The 19,709-nt window shown below is 41.9% G+C and overlaps 1 protein-coding gene across 1 annotated transcript in view; it reads right to left on the reverse strand.

The window, feature by feature from the left end:
- Nucleotides 1-268: 268 nt before the first annotated feature.
- The window catches only part of MCM10 (minichromosome maintenance 10 replication initiation factor), a 37,739-nt gene continuing 18,298 nt past the window's right edge, over nt 269-19,709 (reverse strand). The window contains exons 11-19 of the mRNA XM_033162139.1: nt 19,565-19,675; nt 19,354-19,471; nt 15,840-16,068; nt 14,412-14,550; nt 6,729-6,847; nt 5,221-5,334; nt 3,326-3,471; nt 2,593-2,635; nt 269-1,726 (exon numbers count right to left, since the gene is read on the reverse strand). Coding sequence (XP_033018030.1) covers nt 1,580-1,726; nt 2,593-2,635; nt 3,326-3,471; nt 5,221-5,334; nt 6,729-6,847; nt 14,412-14,550; nt 15,840-16,068; nt 19,354-19,471; nt 19,565-19,675 — 1,166 coding nt within the window. The 3' untranslated portion in view covers nt 269-1,579. The remainder of the gene's footprint in view (nt 1,727-2,592; nt 2,636-3,325; nt 3,472-5,220; nt 5,335-6,728; nt 6,848-14,411; nt 14,551-15,839; nt 16,069-19,353; nt 19,472-19,564; nt 19,676-19,709) is intronic.

Consider the following 19,709-nt stretch of genomic DNA (forward strand, 5'->3'; position numbering starts at 1 on the left):
CATAAAACAACATAAAAACAAGGGCCATTCCTCCTTTCGCCTCTTCACGTTTGCTGAAGACTTGCTGCTTTTTAAAGCATGTTAAGAAGGATAATGTTATTAAATTCTGGGCAGTTAAATGTCAAACTATCAGCCAACAGACAAAAAAACCCACCCCAGTCTTCTAAAGCCATTGTGGTACTTGAGGGCAAAGCAAGTCATTTTGCCTTGTTCAAAACTTCCAAAGAAAGGGGGAGGGGAAATAAGAAACTCAAAGCACCTCAACACAGATTTTTATGAGTGTTTATTGTAAACAATGTATGTTGGGCTGTTTAGGCCCCCTTTGTACATTTTACAATGCTGCATATACACAAGGCTCCAGTACAACCTGGTGACATTTTCAATCACAGCACCGTAGTTAAAATATTTACAGTTTTCAAGAGATTCCAGTAACAATGACATGCCAAGAAATTGTACCCCAGTGGTTCACTGAACAAAATATACTAGTGATTGAAGGAAACTCTTTTGATATTCGCAGTACATATGGACACAAATGAAGGGAAGCAAATTAATTGGTGGTAACTGGTGAATAGATAAAAACGTTTCTAAGCCACATCTCAAAGTACCTATCTACATAATGTCACAAGGGAAGACAGAAGAGCCAAACTTGGCATACATTCAGAAAAAAGTCCTTTGTTTTATGAGTTTTAGCTCCATTTCACACAGCCGTATGTTCTAATTTTGGGGGATTCCATTGTTTCTTGCTGTGTTTAATAAGAAACCTTATAGCCATTTGGAAAGAAGAAATACAGGTTTTCTGACCGCTTCCAAAGAAGATCATGTTTTTGCAGCATACCATTCACAGTCTGAAACAGCCTGTACCCTCTAAACTATTGATAAAAGATTCCAGACCCAAATTTAGAAAAAAATTAAAATGGTAAGCTAGATAAAAAAGTTTTAAAAGCAAAGGCAATAAAAACAAGGTAACTTGCCTCATTAAAAATCACACAAACTACTTTCCCCTTAATAGGAAAATTATTCTAGGTGGGTATTTGGGGAAATACATTAGTGTGGAGAGCATATTACAAATATATAAACAGTCACACAGTTTGGTGTAAGTTCTAGAAAGAAAAAGGGCTATTTAATGCTGATATCACTCTCTGGACCTGGGCCTAGTCCTGGTCAATATTTCTTGTGGCACTTCTGAGGTAGTGTCAGATAATAGAGCTGAATTGGGCTACAGCTAGATTAGCAGAAACTGCAGTTTCAAAGAAGCACCCTCTAATCCCTTGAAAATGTATGTCTAACGCGCAGTCTAAGAAAATAGCTCTCTCTCTGACATCAAGTGACAAGCAAATCCTGAAGAATGACCGGGTTCACCCATTCCACATTACAGACTGAGCACAGCCAGCCAAAGCAAAGGATCGTTCAGACTCCATGAAGGAAAGATGGTTGGGGGTCTCTAGGGCTGAATCATACCACATCTGCCTCACTGAATTCAATGGGGCTTACTGCCAGGTAAGTGGGGTTACTACTGCTGCAGTCTGTGTCTTTCAGAAGGAACTCCTCATTCATTCTGAAACGCAGAGCTACTTGCACCTTACCAGATATGAGAGATAAATTCAAAAGGCAAGTGTAAAGGAGAGAAAGAACTTTTCATAGCTATTTTTATACTGCTGAGGAATCGAGGTTGTTCTTCCCCTCTTGGTAAAAGAGTTTCTGCACCAATCTTGGGACCTTTCTTCTCCTAGAAAGGAGAAACTTACAATGAGGTTGGTCCAATGTGGTAGAATAAAAGCCAGCTCAATATATAATTCTCAATAAATTATCAAGAAGCAAAACACAGGGATATAATCTTCTTCAGGTAAAAATCACCAGAAAGTTCACCTACTATGCAATCCTCATTCATTTCAGTGAGGCTCACACAGGAGAACATCCCATAAACCAATAAAGTCAAATAGCTAGTATAGGAGGACAATCCCAAAGATGGAACTCCGCTCCCAGCCTAGTCCCAATGCAGAGGACTATCAGGCTCTTCCTCACTCGCTTCCCCTCAGGCCTAATCGCTCTGCACATTCCAGGAGTTTTACTTGAAAAGCAATATATAAGATAAGTTTCTTAGGATGAGTTGCAGCCTGCAGGGGCCATTGGGGTGGGGCTATTTTCGGGAGGGTCCCAGCACACAGGGAGGCCTAATCCTTCCCTCCGCAGCTGCAATTAGGATTTCCCCCAGTGCCAATCAAGCTTGTAAAAGTTGAGCTCTCAGAAGCATCATTGGGTCCCAGGAGGCTTTTCTAAAAGCTCAGTTGCTCTGGAGCAGGAGCGAGGAGAAGAAACGCACGAGGGAAGGAGGGGAGGGAAAATGAAAAGGGAATGGATGGCCTGTGTGTGTGTGTGTGTGGTGGTGTGTGTGTGTGTGTTAGAGAGAGGGGGGTGACTGTCTCTGGCTCCAGCCTCACCCGCCACTGGTATGCCACCCCTAGGTATGTTCCTAGTGAGGGACCCTTGGGCTGATAAAAGGGACAAAGTGGGACCAAATGAAAAAAAATAAAAATAACCCACAGCTTCCTCAGCTTCTTAATGCAGGCAGACAGGCTTGGGGTTTATTCTTACCTTGAGCATTCCATCCCGTTCCCATTTAAAGAGACCACAATTGCTGAAAAGGGAAGACAGAAAAATCAGGGTTGCTTCAGTAGCTGTTGGTAGCAGTGCTGCACCAAACTGTTTTAAGGTTTCATTTCCTACATGAACGTTGCCATTTAAGTGTCCAAGAAAACCCCCCACATTCCACTGCTCTGGGCATTATCTTCATAGCCATTTCTCATTGGAAAGGACTGCCTAGACCACTGGTCTCAAACTTTTCTCTCTGGGCCACACTTTCAGAATAAAAATCTGCTCGCATCCCATCCCATGTTTTATTGACAAGAAAGACAGTTGGAAAACACAACTAGGATTGTCCCACGGTCTCACTTGAGGCTCTTGCTCTCATTTTAAAGGATATATATCCATATTCTGCATATTAAAAAAAATATTTTGATACTACACTATACTGCACTGAAATGTTAAAATGTTTCTTTTATTGTCCTTGAATCTTCCAGCCACTCTTGCCACCCTCTCCTGCCACACCAGGGTGGTATCCTGCACCCTTTGAGGGCCACTGCTCTAGACAAATGATGGAGTGAGCTCTTGCCACCAAACAAGAATAAACCACTATTATTTAGCAAGTCTTCAGAGTCTACAGTAAGGATGAGAGACGCACGTTGACAAACATTTGCAGATAAAATGCAGTAGGGCTTAGAGACTGTGCAACGGTCTGCTTGAGAAGGGGAAATGCAGCTCCTCTTACCTGCAGTGTTTTTTTGGCAGCTTGTCAAGAGATATGGCTCTATTTCCACACTGACACTTGAAAAATCGTTTTACACCATCATGCCAGTGATAGTCATGCTTTTGTTCCACACATGAATCCAGGAGCTTGAAATAGGTATACTTGCACTTGTGTAAAAGGAAGAGAGAGGGAAATAGAGTCACACACAAGTCACTGAGAGGACATCCCATTTGAACTCTCTGCTTCTGCTCCCCCGACACTGGTCCCTCTTCCTCTTCAAGACCACCTCTGCCGCCACAGTGTAAATCTTGGCAAAATGCAGATTGCACAATAGCTATCTGCATCAATGGTGAAACTCACCAAAGGATCAGGGCAGTTTAATGATGGAAAAGAGGCCCATCTTCTGCAAGTCTTAAATACAAATATGCAGCCACATCGCCAGCAATTAATACAATGAAATGCTGTTTGATGGGTTTGTTCTTGTTCTTATGGTGTATTTTGTTTTTATATTGTGTTTTCATGCTGTGAACGGGGGAGCTACAGATGAAGGGTGATATACAAATTTAATAAACAACAACATGCTACACTTGGACAGGGATGAGTTGGCCACTAAAAAGTTTGCTCTCTCACTCTAGCCTACCTCAAAAGGTTTCACTATTCTGGGTTATTTGGAAGGACAGGATACCAGTGTGAAAAATACAACCTGAATCTGCTTATCATTGTATTCAACAGGACTTGGCTACAAAGTTTTAGATGGTTATAAGACTGGAAATGCTGGACTGGGACCTAGGAGACCAAGTTTCAAAGTCCCCTCTGCCATGAAGTTCACTGGGTGGCCCTGGGCCAGGAATTATGAAAATGTAATAATAAATAAGTAAGAGTGAATATTTCTTTTTGGAGAGCAAACTGGCCTGTGCATAAGACCACAATTGGTCTTGTTGGTGGATCCAACAAGGACATTCTCCCTCCCTGGAACTTCATGTACTATCAGAGGCACAGGAAAGCTAAAGCTTGTTTCTTGGCACCAAGCCACCCCTCTAATGCTATTATTTTTTCAAATGCTATGGCAACTCATGGGAGGATCACTTTCCACTGACCTGGGGCTGCCTTCAAAACTCAGGTCATGTCATGATATGCTTGGTAGGTAATTTTAAGCCCCTAGCAGGATGCGCTGTGTTTTTGCAGGAGCGTGAGTACATGCAGTGCGGAGTGTGGAGTCCTTGACATGTCTTATTGGAATTAAGGATGGGGAGGATTGCAGTTCACTTCATATTTTGGAACATACCTACCTATTTTGCTTGCCCGTCAGACCCATGCATGGATCAGAATATAGATCTTCAGGTTAAGCCAAATAATCGATGTGACCTGTGACCCTTCAGACACTGCAGAAGTACAACTCCCATCAGCCCTGGCAAGCATGGCCAATGGTGGGGAGGATGGGAGTAAATGTCGTCCAATAATATCTGGAGAGCCACAGGTTGCTCATCCCTGGTCCATACTGCACTTATGAGATGGCCAGAAGGCTTCCTTCTCCTTTCTTTAAACATGTGGAAGCTGTAAAGAGTGCAAATACCTCCTCCGTGGCTGTGACAGAAGGGGGGGGATGGGAAGGGGAGAAGTGGTTTTAAAATGCTTGTAAGTCTACAAGGGACACTGCCATCTTTTTGACGGTACCATTTCCAGGAAAGGGACTGCATGTATGGTGCAGTCATTTCAAAGCAACCTTTTTTCTGTTCAGCCATGGAGGATGGTATTAGCTGTTCTAAGCAGCTGTAATCATTAAAGGAAAAAGGCAGCCCTGGACCCCCTCAGGAGCAGATTTCTCTAGTAAAGGTTCCTGAGGGTCAAAACGAATTTTTCACCCAACGCTGATCAAGCTGGACTCTGAGCCATCTTCAAGCGGCTGCTTCACTCACCGACTTGCATGTTGCAACACGGCATTTCACTTCTCGGATGCTCCGCATTTTATCTTCCATTTGCTCCTTCTTCACCAGAGGCTCAAAATAGCGTTCCTGCTGCTCAGCCTCAAACTGCGGCAGGAGGAGAGATGAAAGTTTAATCTAGATGTGTAAACAGCTAATATAAAACTTGTGAACACTGTAAATGAAACTTTAAAAAACCCACATATCTGAAAAAATGATTTTCAGAAGCAATAAGCAATTAATTTCAATTGAATCCTCATCCTGAAATTATAAAGAGAATAAACAAAATCAAACACACAGTTGTATTTTTTTTAGCTTGTTCAGACCCCTTCTTGAACTAACAGATTCTGATAGGCTGCTTGGAAACATTTTCAGTCGCTCTTAGAGTCAGTTCAAATATATTATGTAAAACCACTTGATCTTTCATCACTCAAAAGCCCAACATCTGACAATTTGTAGCTGAACTGTTCTCCCTCAAAAGGCATTGCACCTGAGCAAATCCGAAAGCTCTAACTGTGGTAACTAACTAACTAACTAACTATGCAATGTCTCATTTGGAGGCAGGTTGTAAGGACGCGGACACACAAAAGACCGCAGAGAATTTCCTGATGAAGGCAACTGCATTAATATACTTAAACAGGAAAACTGCAGAGTCCTGGGCTGTTAGGACTCTGCTGGATGATGCCTAAGGCAGCGTGCATTTCCAAAAGAACAGAAGGGAACTGATTCAGTGCTGACTCAGAGGAAGAGTGCCATCTACTGAACAAACAGCAAAACCAGAGGCCTTGTGAAAAGACAAGGTTCGGTTGTTCAAGATGAAAAGCATATATTGGGATATTTACTGGTACTCAAAGCTGAATAAAACAAATAATAAAATAAATCAGGCACCCGCTCCTCCCACTGCAAACATCAACAAATATGGTGAATGTCTGATAACAAAAAATGAAGTTGTGTAATCACGTTACAGTGGGGGTGGGGAACCTTCTTCAGCCTGTGGGTCTGGGAAGGGCCCCAAGGGCCAGAAAGAGCCCAGGGCCCCCCTTTGACCCCCTGGGTCTGAGCCCCCACCCCTGCTTTGCAGACTTATGAAGAACTCATATTTTTGCCTCTGTCAGAAAAATGTTTCGCTGCATTCAGACTCTTCTTTGGTCAGCAACTACATTTCCCAGAAGTCTGCTTGCCTTTTCAATGCTTGCCACATTCTTAAAGCAGACTTATGGGAAACGCAGTTGTGGGGTCAGATTTGAAGCCCACTGCAGTCTCTTCTCCTGCACTGAAAATGGTCAATGCTGAATTTCTGGTAGTGAATTCTGACACACAATGCAGGCCAGCAGATCAGATCAGAGTAATGGCTCTCTTGCAAAACTGTTAGGCATGTCTCTTGAAGGTGACACAGACCTACTTTCTGCTGCTGAGCAGGATCCTTTCCGCTTTACACGCTCCCAATAGCAGCCACATGCAGGCATTCCCAGCCAGCTCCCTTGTATGTGGGAGATCCTTACCTCCTTAAGGACACCTGTGTGTTTGGATCTAGCATTCAAGATCTCTTGAAATTCATCAGACTCCAAGTACGCAAGCTGCTGGCGTAGTTTCTTTCCGGCAGGTTCTGCACCATCAACATCTAAAGAAACAGAGGAGAAACATATACATGCTTAGCCATTATTTCCAAAGGATATTTTGCTTCAACAGAAACTAAGGTAATGCACCCCGCTGACAGGAGGTGTTGCACATAGATAGTGTGCCATACAAACTGAGATCTTTTACCTGTGCTTCTCTAAAATGTACAGAATTTCGATTTGCTTGGGTCACCCCAGACAAAAAATAGGGCACGTCTTTCTCCATCATGCCCTACCTACCAGATTCCTCAGGGTCATCTGGCTGGAAACTTCTGGAGACAAGGGCTACCCCAGATGGGCATTTGGTCAGATCCAACAGGGAAATTATTTCGAAATATACAGTGAACCTATTACATAACCTGCCAAGGTCCTTCATTTCCCCAGTCATTCCAAGGAGCAAACTCTTGCTGCTGTGGGGGTTTTTTGGGTCATGCATCTCAGCTGCAACTCTCAGGGTAAACTCAAGAGGCTTGCCACTTGACAGCCAATGACTGACAACAGAGGAAAAGGGAACGGGATCTGCTCAGAGGTAAATGGGTCTGTCAGCTAGTGGTGGGAAATGAATTTCTAAAAATGGATGAGGAAGAGAGAATTCAAAATTTGTATACTGAATATTGTATGTACAGGAATATTGAAGCCACGGAAGTTAGCAAATTATCTTGAGGGACGTTATACAAACGTTATGAATCAAGCCAGGAGAAGCCAGGAGAGCTCTTCTCTTTTGCTACCTCAATTCTGCTCGTATAGAAACCAGTTATTTCCAGCACAGAAATCTCAGGGATTTCCACAGAGCAGGCATGTAGCCCGTAACCACACATTTAAGTGAGAAAGGAAAGATGGAATCTTGCTGCCTGTAGTCTGCGCTGTTTTCTGCCCATTGTCTCAGGCAGCAACCTCAAGCCAAACCATTCAGCTTGACACCAGCTGGTTGCAACACTGGGTTGGACCCAAGCGACTTAATTGCGATCCAAGTCTGTGGTTATCTTTGTTTTGTTTTTTCCCCTTTTTATATTAAATTTTATTTACTTTATTACATCTATACAAAAGAAAAAAAGAACATTGAATAAAAAACAAACGATAACCAAAGAATAACAATGTTAAAAGTTTACATGTTGAATTCCGGTTAGGTGCCGGTCAATGGCGGACGGGAGCCTGACAGCTCCGTCCTCCATAAGGCTATAGGGACTACCGTGCCTGCGCCGCGGGTCCCTTAAAGCCACGGGAAGAGCGTCCCGTGGACCGCCTGCCTCGTGGGTCCCAGACGCGCCGTCTTTGCTCCTGATCGACCCTCGTAAGGGGGTAAATCAGGCGAGCGAAGCGCCGGTGCGGGGCTGAAGAGGTGACTGCCTTTGGAGGAACAAAGCAGCGATCCCGCCAGACTTGAGCATCCGACACTTCCGAAGAAGAAGTTTTAAAAGGAACTCTGTAAGTAGTACTTTGGAACTGATTTAAAACTTTTAAAGAATAATAACTTACAGAGGAAAGATTAAAGGAAGCCTGCTCCCTTTGAACTGTTTACCGGAGCTAGATAGCGCTAAAAGATCAAAGCCGCGACTAACGGAAAAGTTTTGCGAACTCTGCTAAACTTTTTAAAAGTGGATTAAAAGTTGTTTTAAGGATGTTTAAAGACTTAAAAATGAGAAATATGGCAAAAGAAGACACCGCTCTCCCTCAGGATTAGGATTCCGGGTCGGTAGCGGGCTGCAGTAATTTGTTGCCATTTTTTTTTTTTTTGTTACTGTGTCAGTGACTGTTTACCAGTGGAGACTTTTTAGCTATTTTGTGGCCAGTTACAACGTAAAATAAAGTCTTGGTGGTAACACTGCAAGGGAAATATAATTTCTGACTTGGATTACAAAAGGACTAACTTCTTTTTGACTGAAGACTAAGGACTTTTAAAAAATTGTGAACTCTGTGCCTAAAAGTTAAACTGCTGGATTTGTGTGGAACTCCTGGCTCAGCAGTCTCTTTGTTCTCAGGAGAGAATTGCTGGCCACCTGGTGTTTATTTTTAAGACTGTTGGCTTTCTGCTGTGAATGTCTGGGACGGTTACCACAGCAACCACAGCAACTGGAGTGACCTTGAGATTACAACTGCAGAGCTCACAGGATATGCATGAGAGCACTAGATCAAAAACATCTAGCTCTGCACAAAGAAAAGGCTCTATTTCCCTAACTTTACAAGAGCAAATGGAGAAATTAACTGCTACTGTAGCAGAAATAGCAGAAGGACTTAAATGTGTGACTGAGGGGTTGAAGCAAACACAGGCCTCAGTTAATACAATTACTACATCGGTTAATGCCTCAGTTAACTCTGCAATAGAGAAACTCCAAGTAGACCTAAAAGCAGATATAAAAAATTCTACAGATACCTTGGAGAGATCAATTGGCCAAATTGAAGAAAATGTAAGAAAGAACAGAGATGAAATAAATAAATTGGCACAGGAGGTAACAACGTTAAAAAAAGACTCTGAGGAATTTAAAGTGGTCAAAGAAAAAATTAAGAAAGTGGAACAGAAATTGGACAATATTGACTTGGAGAATTTGGAGGGAATTGGCACACGACAAAGAACTGTAGAAGAATCTCTTGCTTTTCTTCAACTCCACCAGAGGGAGGGGAACCTTCGCATCAGGGGTCTTCCAGAATTGGAAGGAGAAGACCTAAAAGCCTTTATTATACAGCAATTTTCGTCATATTGGGAATTGGAAGAAGTAAACGTCGCAGCACGCATAGTGAAAGCCTTCAGATTTGGGCCTAGAGGGTCCAGAGGGAAGAAAAGCAGCAAAACAGTCAGTGACTGCTTGCTGGTACTGCACGATAGAAACGACAGAGATTTCTTTCTGGACCTACACTATAGAAACAACCTGGTGGTGCAGTGGAGCAAAGTCATTTTTTATAAGGATATCCCCAGATTTTTTTTAGACAAAAGAATTCCATACAACGACTTGGTTGCAGAACTAAGGAGGAACAACATCTCCTTCAGTTGGGAGTTTCCAGAAGGTCTTGCATTTACATTCGAAGGAAAAAAGACAAGAATTAAATCTCTGGCTGACAAGCAGAAATTTCTAGACAAACACTTGGAAAAACTCAAGGCAGGGCTGCCTGACCCATCTGTACATAGACGTCCAGGAGTATTCCCACCTCCGGGGGTACCAGGACCAAGCGATAAAGACCCAGAAGAAGACAAGAAAGCACAAGCAACTGGAGGAGAGGACTAAAACAAAGGAATATGGCGTTGAAGCTACTGACATGGAATGTACGGGGATTGAACCAGAGACCAAAGAGACGCAGAGTATTCCATGGATTGGAAAAGAAGGATTTGGACATTATATGTTTACAGGAGACCCACATAGTTCGGCGACACAGAAGATTACTACAAAACAAAAAGTTAGGCCAAGAGTTCATCTCATCTGATAAGGTCAAAAAGAGAGGTGTGGTAATATACGCAAAGGAGAAATATAATCCAAGACAGCTATTTAAAGATGAAGAAGGGAGATACATCGCAATTGAGATTAAAACACAAGGCGAAAAATTCTTGATTCTGGGACTTTATGCACCAAATGATGGAAAGTCAATTTTTTACAAAAAAATACATGACTTGCTGTTGGACTATTTGGACTACAAACTGATTTGCCTGGGAGACTTTAATGGGGCTGTTTCCACTTTAATGGACAGATCCCAAAGAACAAAATTAACAAATGATGGGAAACTGCCCAAGACTTTCTTTGAAATGGTGGACAATTTAAATTTGGAGGATGCCTGGAGGTTGAAAAACCCCACCGAGACAGAGGCAACTTACTACAGTGAATCCCAGCAGTCATGGTCGAGGATAGACTATATTTGGATATCGAATGAATTGACATCTAAAATATATAAAGCAGAAATCGGCCCAAAGACATATTCGGACCATAATCCTGTACAGGTAACCCTTAAAATGGTTTCCAAGGGATCCTTTAGATGGAGAATGGATGACGCGTTGATGAGAGATACCAAGCTGGTAGAAAGAGCTGCGAAAAAGATGAAGGAGTACTTTCAAATCAATTGGAACTCGGAAGTAGAAAAAAGAATTGCATGGGATGCAAGTAAAGCGGTAATGAGAGGATTCCTCATAAGTGAAAAAGCGAAAAAGAAAAAACTACAAAATGCAGAAATGGAAAGGCTGTTGAAATCAATTAAAGTTAAAGAAAAGGAGTTAAGAGGTCATCCCAAATCTTCAAGAATTCAAAAGGAAATTAAATACTTGCAATCCCAGTACGCTAAAATTATGAATCAAGATCTAGAATGGAAATTGAAAATGATGAAACAAAGATCATTTGAATCAGCGAATAAATGTGGAAAACTATTAGCTTGGCAATTGAAGAAAAGACAAAAGGCCAACGTCATCGGTAATTTGGCAGTAAATGGGAAAATAGTGGAAAACCCGGAGGAAATCAGAAAGTGCTTTCAAAAATTTTACAAGCAACTGTACAAGGAGGAGAGGATAAAAGAAGAAGAGATAGACCGGTTTTTGCAACAACATGGTCTGCAGAAAGTCCCAGAGGACAGACTAACAACTCTCAACCACCCGATATCGATCCAAGAAATTGAGGAGGCAATTAAGAACATGCAATTAGGAAAGGCCCCAGGACCAGATGGACTAACTGCAAAGTTCTATAAGACTCTTAAAGACTGGCTTTCACAGCCATTGAAGGAAGTATGCAACAAAATATTGGAAGGAGATAGGGCACCAGAGACGTGGAAAGAAGCCTTTATCACGCTGATTCCAAAACCAGATACAGATAGAATGCAAATGAAAAATTATCGTCCAATTTCCCTATTGAATGTGGATTATAAAATTTTTGCAAATGTTATGGCTACAAGACTGAAAAGAGTGCTGAAGGATTATATACACAAAGAACAGGCGGGTTTCCTTCCAGGAAGACAAATAAGCAATAATACGAGAATTATTGTGGACATTTTAGAAAAACTGGAAAGAAACATAAATACCGAGGCAGCACTATTGTTTATTGATGCGGAGAAAGCTTTTGATAAAATATCTTGGATGTTTATGAAAAAGAATTTGGAAAAGATGGGAGTTGGAGAAAGATTTTTAAATGGTATTAAAGCCATTTATTCAGAACAAAGAGCTAAAATAATAATAAATGGCGTGATATCGGAGGAAATTGAAGTTGAAAAAGGAACAAGACAAGGGTGCCCTATCTCCCCTTTATTATTTATTACGGTCCTGGAGGTCCTTTTAAACATGCTACGAAAAGAGAAACAGGTAAATGGAATCAGAGTGGGAGAGAAAGAATACAAATTACGCGCCTTTGCAGATGACCTGATGCTATCCCTACAAGAACCGGAAAGCAGTGTCCCCAAAGCCTTAGAATTAATTGAACAATTTGGACGTGTAGCTGGCTTCAAACTAAACAAACAGAAAACCAAAGTTTTAAGTAAAAATATGAGTGCAGAACAGATACAAAGATTACAGGAGGGCACCGGCCTCAACTTTGTCAAATCGGTAAAATATCTAGGTATCAATCTCACAGCAAAAAATGTGAATCTGTACAAAGACAATTATGAAAAACTGTGGATAGAGATAAAAAAAGACTTGGAGATATGGACAAGATTGAAATTGTCGTTAATGGGAAGAATAGCCGCCATTAAAATGAATGTTCTACCAAGGATGCTGTTTTTATTCCAAGCCATACCAATTTTGGATAAGATGGATTGCTTCAAGATTTGGCAAAGGGATCTATCGAAGTTTATATGGCAGGGCAAAAAGCCGAGAATTAAGTTTAAGGTGTTAACAGACTCCAAAGAGAGAGGAGGCTTTGCCCTGCCGGATTTAAGACTTTATTTTGAAGCAGCTGCCTTTTGCTGGCTAAAAGATTGGTTCAAATTAGAGAATGTAGATGTGTTGGACTTGGAGGGATATGATAACATGTTCGGTTGGCATGCATACCTTTGGTATGACAAAGTTAAAATTCACAGAACTTTTAAGAGTCATATAATTAGGAAATCTTTGTACCAGGTCTGGATTAGGTATAAAGACTTACTGGAGAGAAAGACTCCTAGATGGATATCGCCAGTGGAGGCTAAGGCCTATAAGAGACCAAATATGTCTGCTAGATGGTTGCGATATATGGACATATTGCAACAGGAAGGGGACTCATTTAAGCTGAAAAGCTATGATCAAGTTAAAAGTCAAGTCCCTGACTGGTTGCAATATCATCAGGTACATGAAACTTTTAAACTAGATAAAAAAGTTGGTTTTCAGGTGGAGAAATCAAAACTGGAAACAGAACTGATCGAATCGAACTCAAAAAACCTTTCCAAGATGTACAATTTGTTGCTAGAGTGGCATACTAAAGATGAGTTGGTCAAATCAACAATGATAGATTGGGCAAAAGATGTTGGTCATAATATTATGATGGATGACTGGGAGAGATTGTGGAGGAAAGATATTAATTTTACTGCTTGCAATAGTTTAAGAGAAAATGTAATGAAAATGCTATATAGATGGTATCTGACACCAGTCAAGCTAGCTAGAATGAACTCTAAAATGTCGGATGTGTGTTGGAAATGTAAATCGTCAAAAGGTACTTTTTATCACATGTGGTGGTCGTGTTCAGGGGTAAGGGCCTTCTGGGACAAGATTTATAATGAGCTTAAGAAGGTAATGAAAATTACCTTTTGCAAGAAACCAGAGGCTCTTCTCTTGAGCATGACCAATGATGAGATACCCAGTCAGGATAGAGTGTTTTTTATGTATGCCACAACAGCTGCTAGAATTTTATTGGCAAGAACTTGGAAGGGCGAAGAGATACCGACAATTGAAGAATGGCAGATGAAACTGATGGAGTACATGGAGCTTGCAGACCTCACCGCCAGAGTCCGAAACCAGAGGGAGGAGAAGGTGTCACAAGATTGGAAGAAATTTAAAGACTATTTAGTTAATCATGTTAAAATGAATGTTTGAATGTTTGTGCAGGAATATATAAAAGAATCGGCTTTAGAAGCATAAGTAGAGTTATAATTGTTTAAGAAGATATTATTTGATTGGATAGATCTATTTGTATAAGAAGATGATAAGATATAGAATATAGGTTAAGGAATATTTTGGTTTAGATAAATTTAAAAAATATTAGAATATTGAGTACAAGTGAATGACAAAAGAAATGAAGCTACCTTAAAAGTATATATGTTTTTGAAGACAGAGGAGGGACCAGGGGAAGTCCCCCCAAGAAGTTAAAACAAGTTTAGAAACAGAGAGAAGTATTTAGCAAGGTTTGTATAAGTTTGTTTTGTTGTATGGTTTTGTTGTATTTTTGTATTGTTGATTGTTTATTATGTTTTTTTTTGGTGTTTATGCATGTAGGTTTAATGTTGTTTTGTCTTGTTTCATGGAAAAAATAATAAAATCTTATAAAAAAAAAAAAAAAGTTTACATGTTGAATTCTTCCTAAAAAACCACAAAATGCATTCAATTAATGCCTTCCTATATTCCCAATAATTCAGTTGTAAAAAGGTTCTACACTTTTAAAAAGGTTTTATCTTTGTAAAAAGGTTCTACACTTTTCATACCTTGGGACAGAGCGATGTCTTTCTCAGCTCTCTCAGAAATCTCCAGAATGTCAAGACTGGATCGTTTTCTTTTTATGCTGTTTGGGTCCACTTTGGCAAGGATCCGGCCTTTTGCACGTAGTTTATTTATAGCTGCCATCTAAAAGCAACAAAAGAAAGACCCAAAAGTCGGTGATTAAAACCAGTATGAAAAGCCAGCAAGGATCATGGGAGCTGAATGTTTGCATTTCTTAGTGCAGAAAGTATTGCTCTGATGTGTGATTAATTCAAGAGCATTCTGGAAGCCTCTGGAAGCATCTCTGTGTGAAAGAAACACGCACAAGATTCACGATGTTTGGGTTATTCCTTCAGAGAAGCCGAGTACAGCTGCTTTAAACTGGTCCTGTTATCTCTTTCTCTCAAGGTCATGCTGACTATAATAACAGGCCAGAAGGAGCCTGGGTTTCACTTTCTCTTTCTATCTCTTTTCCTTCTATACATAGTATGCTTCGTGTTAAGGTTTAGTCTTATTATATTGTAATTTTAAGTAAAGTCTGCTGAAACTGGATTTCTTATGGACGGTTCAAATCCTGAATGTATTGAATTTGTGACCATTATGCTCCATTATACTGCCTTCAGTAGCAGTAAAGCTCTGCTAGATGAAATAGAATTGCCTCCGGTCTATTTTTTTTTTGAATCCTGCAACGTGTTTAATTTTATACTCTGTTAACTATACACTGGAATCTGCTCTGGATCAATACTTTAAATGACACTGAAGACCATATAACCCCTTCTCACAACTCTACTGTGCTTGTGGAAACTAGGCCAATGATTGTTCTCTGTCACACACAAATATCAGTTACAGGTAGGTAGCCGTGTTGGTCTGCCATAGTCAAAACAAAATAAAAAAAATAAAAATTTTTCCTTCCAGTAGCACCTTAGAGACCAACTAAATTTGTTCTTGGTATGAGCTTTCGTGTGCATGCACACTTCTTCAGATACCCACAATATCATATACCCACAAACACGCCATTGCACAGATCAGACACCCCCCTCTCCAATCCTGGGAACTGTACTTTGTTAAGGCTGCTGTGACAAGTTACACAACTCACAGAATTACTTTCCTGTTTATCAACTAAATTGGCTAAAAGTCTATTACAACTGAACATACAAGTTAAAAGTTACAATCAAAATAATTAGTTTTTTTTAAATAATAAAACCCATCCTGTTATTGTCTTTTAGCACAGTGTATGTCCAGTCCTGAAAACTCCCATCTTTGTGCTGGGCTAAAAATCTGGCAACCTTGTCACAAATCTTTGACAACCCAATGGTTGGTCTCCAAGCCAATCTGGAATGATGAAGTTACAAGCTAATAGCAGCTTGACTGATCCTACAGACTGACTCTATATCCATGGGGCAGCAGTTAGGGAGAATCTGAGGAGCTGATACCTTTTTAGCTTCTGCCAAGCCATTCAGTTTGGGCACTGGAGGAGGCAAACTATCGAAGAAGAGAACATCGTCTCCTTCAGAGAAGCCTGTGCCAAGTCTCGGAATTTGGGGGCTCGACAGTTTGGCAGCTTTGGGAAACTCTGCCCCGGGAGTTGGAGAGCGCAGCACCGCTGGTCCTGAGGAAGGTGGCATTGCCGCCACAGTTGCATGACTTGTGTTTTGAAGAAACCTTAAACAAAAGGACAAAATCCATTATCATCTTGCTTGGGGAGGTGGTGCAGGAAAATAGGATTCTCTGAGCCAAAAATCCTGTTAAGACTCAGCTAGAGCAGGGGCTTTTCAGACTGTTGTGGTGAAACCAGGAGCCCTTCAGAAGCTCATCAGGGTTTCTCAGTGAGAAAACCAGTAATGACAGACAAGCTTTCCTGAAAGACAGCTGTGCCACTTGCGCAAGGAGCACCTGCACTATTAGGTGTGCTGAGTTTGGAGGCCACGCTCTTTTAATTCACACATGCTACTGAGTGCTTTGCAATGCATGGAGGTTTCATGGAAGGTGAGCAGAATATAGAAAAGGTTCAGTAAAAGCAGAAAGTTTGGAAACCACTATACTAGAGGAAGAGGTTTAAATACTCAAGGTCAAGAGACATCTTGCTTTCATACAGCCAAGGAATCTTTTGGCTTAGCCTTTTCCCAACACATGTCTATGGGGGGGGGAGTGTCAACCAAGTAGCGCATAAGCCTCAGGCCAGCTTCTATGTTCATGGCATGTAGGCAGAAAGCGACAAGACGCCCTGCCTTCCTCCTGAGCTGAAGATGACATGGTGAGAAACAGGCCTTTCCACCTCCACCACCAACTGTACACTCTTCTCTCCAAAGAATTTCATCTGCAATAATTAACAATTGACTCTAAGTAGGGAAACTTTTCCATAGCTTAGGGTCCTGATTCCCCCTCCCTCATTCTGTTTAGCTACACAAGTCTGCTGGAGCTAGCAGAGTAGTAAAAGCACAATTAGTGGTTGGCAAGCTCGCACAGCCAGGATTAAGAAAAAGCCCAGATCATGTTTGGATGGCTGTGGAATGGGCCTGGCAGTGTGCCAAGCGCCCCCAAGTGCCACTTGCAAGCCCACCCACTTCCACACCCAAACCTGAGTTTGCCAGCAGGTTTCCCTGGGCCCTGGTACTGTTTGGGGATGCCAGGAATCATGGGAGATAAACGTAGCTCCCTTTCCCCCCTGTGTACCAGACTCTGTGGATTTGTATCAGACTAGTAACTTCTGCAGACTGATCTGCAAAATATAGAACCACTGACTCTATTGCATTGTCCACAGTTTTCAGAAGCAAACAAAAATTATTCACTAAAGCACAGAGGTTTGGGATGAGGTGTGTCTTTTTAAAGCTTTCTACCAGAAGTTTTTCTTTGAGGGTTTTTTACAGATGGTAAAATGGTAAAGGTAAAGGTACCCCTGACAGTTAAGTCCAATCGCGAATGACTCTGGGGTTGCAGCGCTCATCTTGCTTTACAGGCTGAGGGAGCCAGTTTGTCCACATGACTAAGCTGCTTCTGGCGAACCACAGCAGCGCATGGAAATGCCATTTACCTTCCCACCGGAGTGGTACCTATTTATCTACTTGCACTTTGACGTGCTTTTGAACTGCTAGGTTGGCAGGAGCTGGGACCGAGCAACGGGAGCTCACCCCGTCACAGGGCCTCAAACTGCTAACCTTCCGATCGGCAAGTCCAAGCAGTGCAGTGGTTTAAACCACAGTGCCACCTGCGTCCCTTTACAGATGGTACTTGAATACAAAAAGATTGAACAGAATCCATGATGCTAAACGGGGTTGTTGAGAGAGCATCAGTCTGAATGCTGATGTTTTGCCTTCTTGAGGATCATGCCCCAAAATCAAATTGAGCAGGATAAATGTTAGAGACTCACTAAGTAAAATTATAGGGTACAGTCTATCATTAGTGCCACTGGCCTTTCTGCTTGGTAAAGGCTCTTTACTCAAGGAGGAAGTTGAACTGGTGTCAAGAATCATTGCTTTGGTAAATGCAGATTGCTTAGAGATGAAAGATGTCAGATCCTCCAACCAAAGTGGAAGTTCTCTGAGCTATGGATTGTCGGAGTTCACAAACTGAAGACAAAGTGTGATCTCCAGCTAAGTCTACGGATTTCACTGGGTCGATTCCAAGTATGACTTTGCTTGATGCCAGTGTTAAATGTAAATGGAAGTAACACAATCACTTTAGCAGGGATCCTGATTAGGGATTTTTCTCAGCACGGTAAGTTTACATCATATTCAGGTAGGGATGGAAAAGACTCAAGAGTAGCCATGCGATGTCACCTTGTCCCATCCTAGGCCTCTCTCCAAAATGTTGGATCTTGGGCCACACGCCTGAAATGTGGAAATTCCCAAGAGCAGTTGTAGACTGGGGTGGGGAACTGAATCTGGCTGCTGGGCTGGATCCTGCGTTTCCCACCCGCAACACCATTAGATCATCAGGTGTGACCCACCTTTCCATAGCCATGTGCCCAACTAGGCGGGTCCTGAAGTTCTTGACCATCAGCTCACCAGCGCTGACTTCCAGGCCCTGCTGCCTGCAGGTGCAGCTGCGCCAGAGGTCTCCATGGGGAGTCTACGCTGTGGCCCATCCCAGAGGGCTTGAGGTCAGAGCCAATCAGCCGATTGGGGGCGCCAGCAAGGCTCCCTTGCCAAAGACCCCCGAGAGCACATCTTAAGGCTCCCAATTGTGCCCTGGCTACATGTGACGACAGGTGTGGGGCAGGCAGGCAGGCAGGCGTGGTTTGGGTAAACGGCCTTGCGGGCCAAACTGGGACACGTGTTGGGTCTTATTAACCCCAATCCCTGTGATATACAATAAAGGGCCAGATGGACAATAGATCCGGCTTGATAGAAGGCAGATTCCTATGATTCAGTTCAGATTTTACTGGAGGCTTTCCCTCTTTTTGTTCATGATATGCCAACTTCAACTTTCCTTGGTATGTTTCCTTAACATGTTAGTTAGTTTGGACAATGGAAGGATATTTTTTAATGGTTTTATGAGCTTCTGCGCTGGCTCTTTTAAAAATTGGATTGTATTTTATTCTGTAAGTCATCTTGAGACATCTGCATAAAGGGACCAACAAGTTGAACAGTAAAAATAAATAAAAATGTATTATATATGCTAGATATTTAATACTGGATTTGAAATAGCATGGGGTGAGATCCACCTAAGTCTTACTCAGAGCTGACTCACTTAAATTAATAGATGCTGGATAGCTTAGTTGGTAGAGCATGAGTCTCTTGAATGTCAGGGCTGTGCGTTCAAGCCCCACATTGGAGAAAAGATTCCTGCATTGCAGAGGGTTGGGCTACATGGCTCACATGGTCCCTTCCAACTCTACAGTTCTGTGATTCTAAGTTACTCAGTGTATCACACCTACAGTGAATAACACCAAAAAAGAGGCAGTTTGGACTACTGAACCATGTCCTCACATGACCATCACGGCGTTACCTCTTCTGCATCTCTTCAGACTTCCTTTTCCTGGCTTCCAGCATTTGCTGCTTCTGTTGCTTAATCAGTGCTGAAGCAGAGATGGACTGGAATGCTGGATTTTGATTCCCAACAGATACTGGGGAGGACATAAATGAAGTTGTAGGTGAGTCAGATGTTGCTCAGCAGGAGGCAAATAGGTTGCTCCCCCCCCCCCCCCCCGCAGACATACCTGATGCACTGGCTTTGGCCAGGTGTTTATTCAGGTTCCTTGCTCCAAAAGAGGGCATTGACAATAGTTCTTTGAATTCCTCTGAACATGGCAAAGGTTGTTTTGGCAAACCTGAAACAGAACATGCAATGTAACAATGCAGCAG

Source organism: Lacerta agilis, chromosome 10 (assembly GCF_009819535.1).
Source record: "Lacerta agilis isolate rLacAgi1 chromosome 10, rLacAgi1.pri, whole genome shotgun sequence".
Lineage (NCBI taxonomy): Eukaryota > Metazoa > Chordata > Lepidosauria > Squamata > Lacertidae > Lacerta > Lacerta agilis.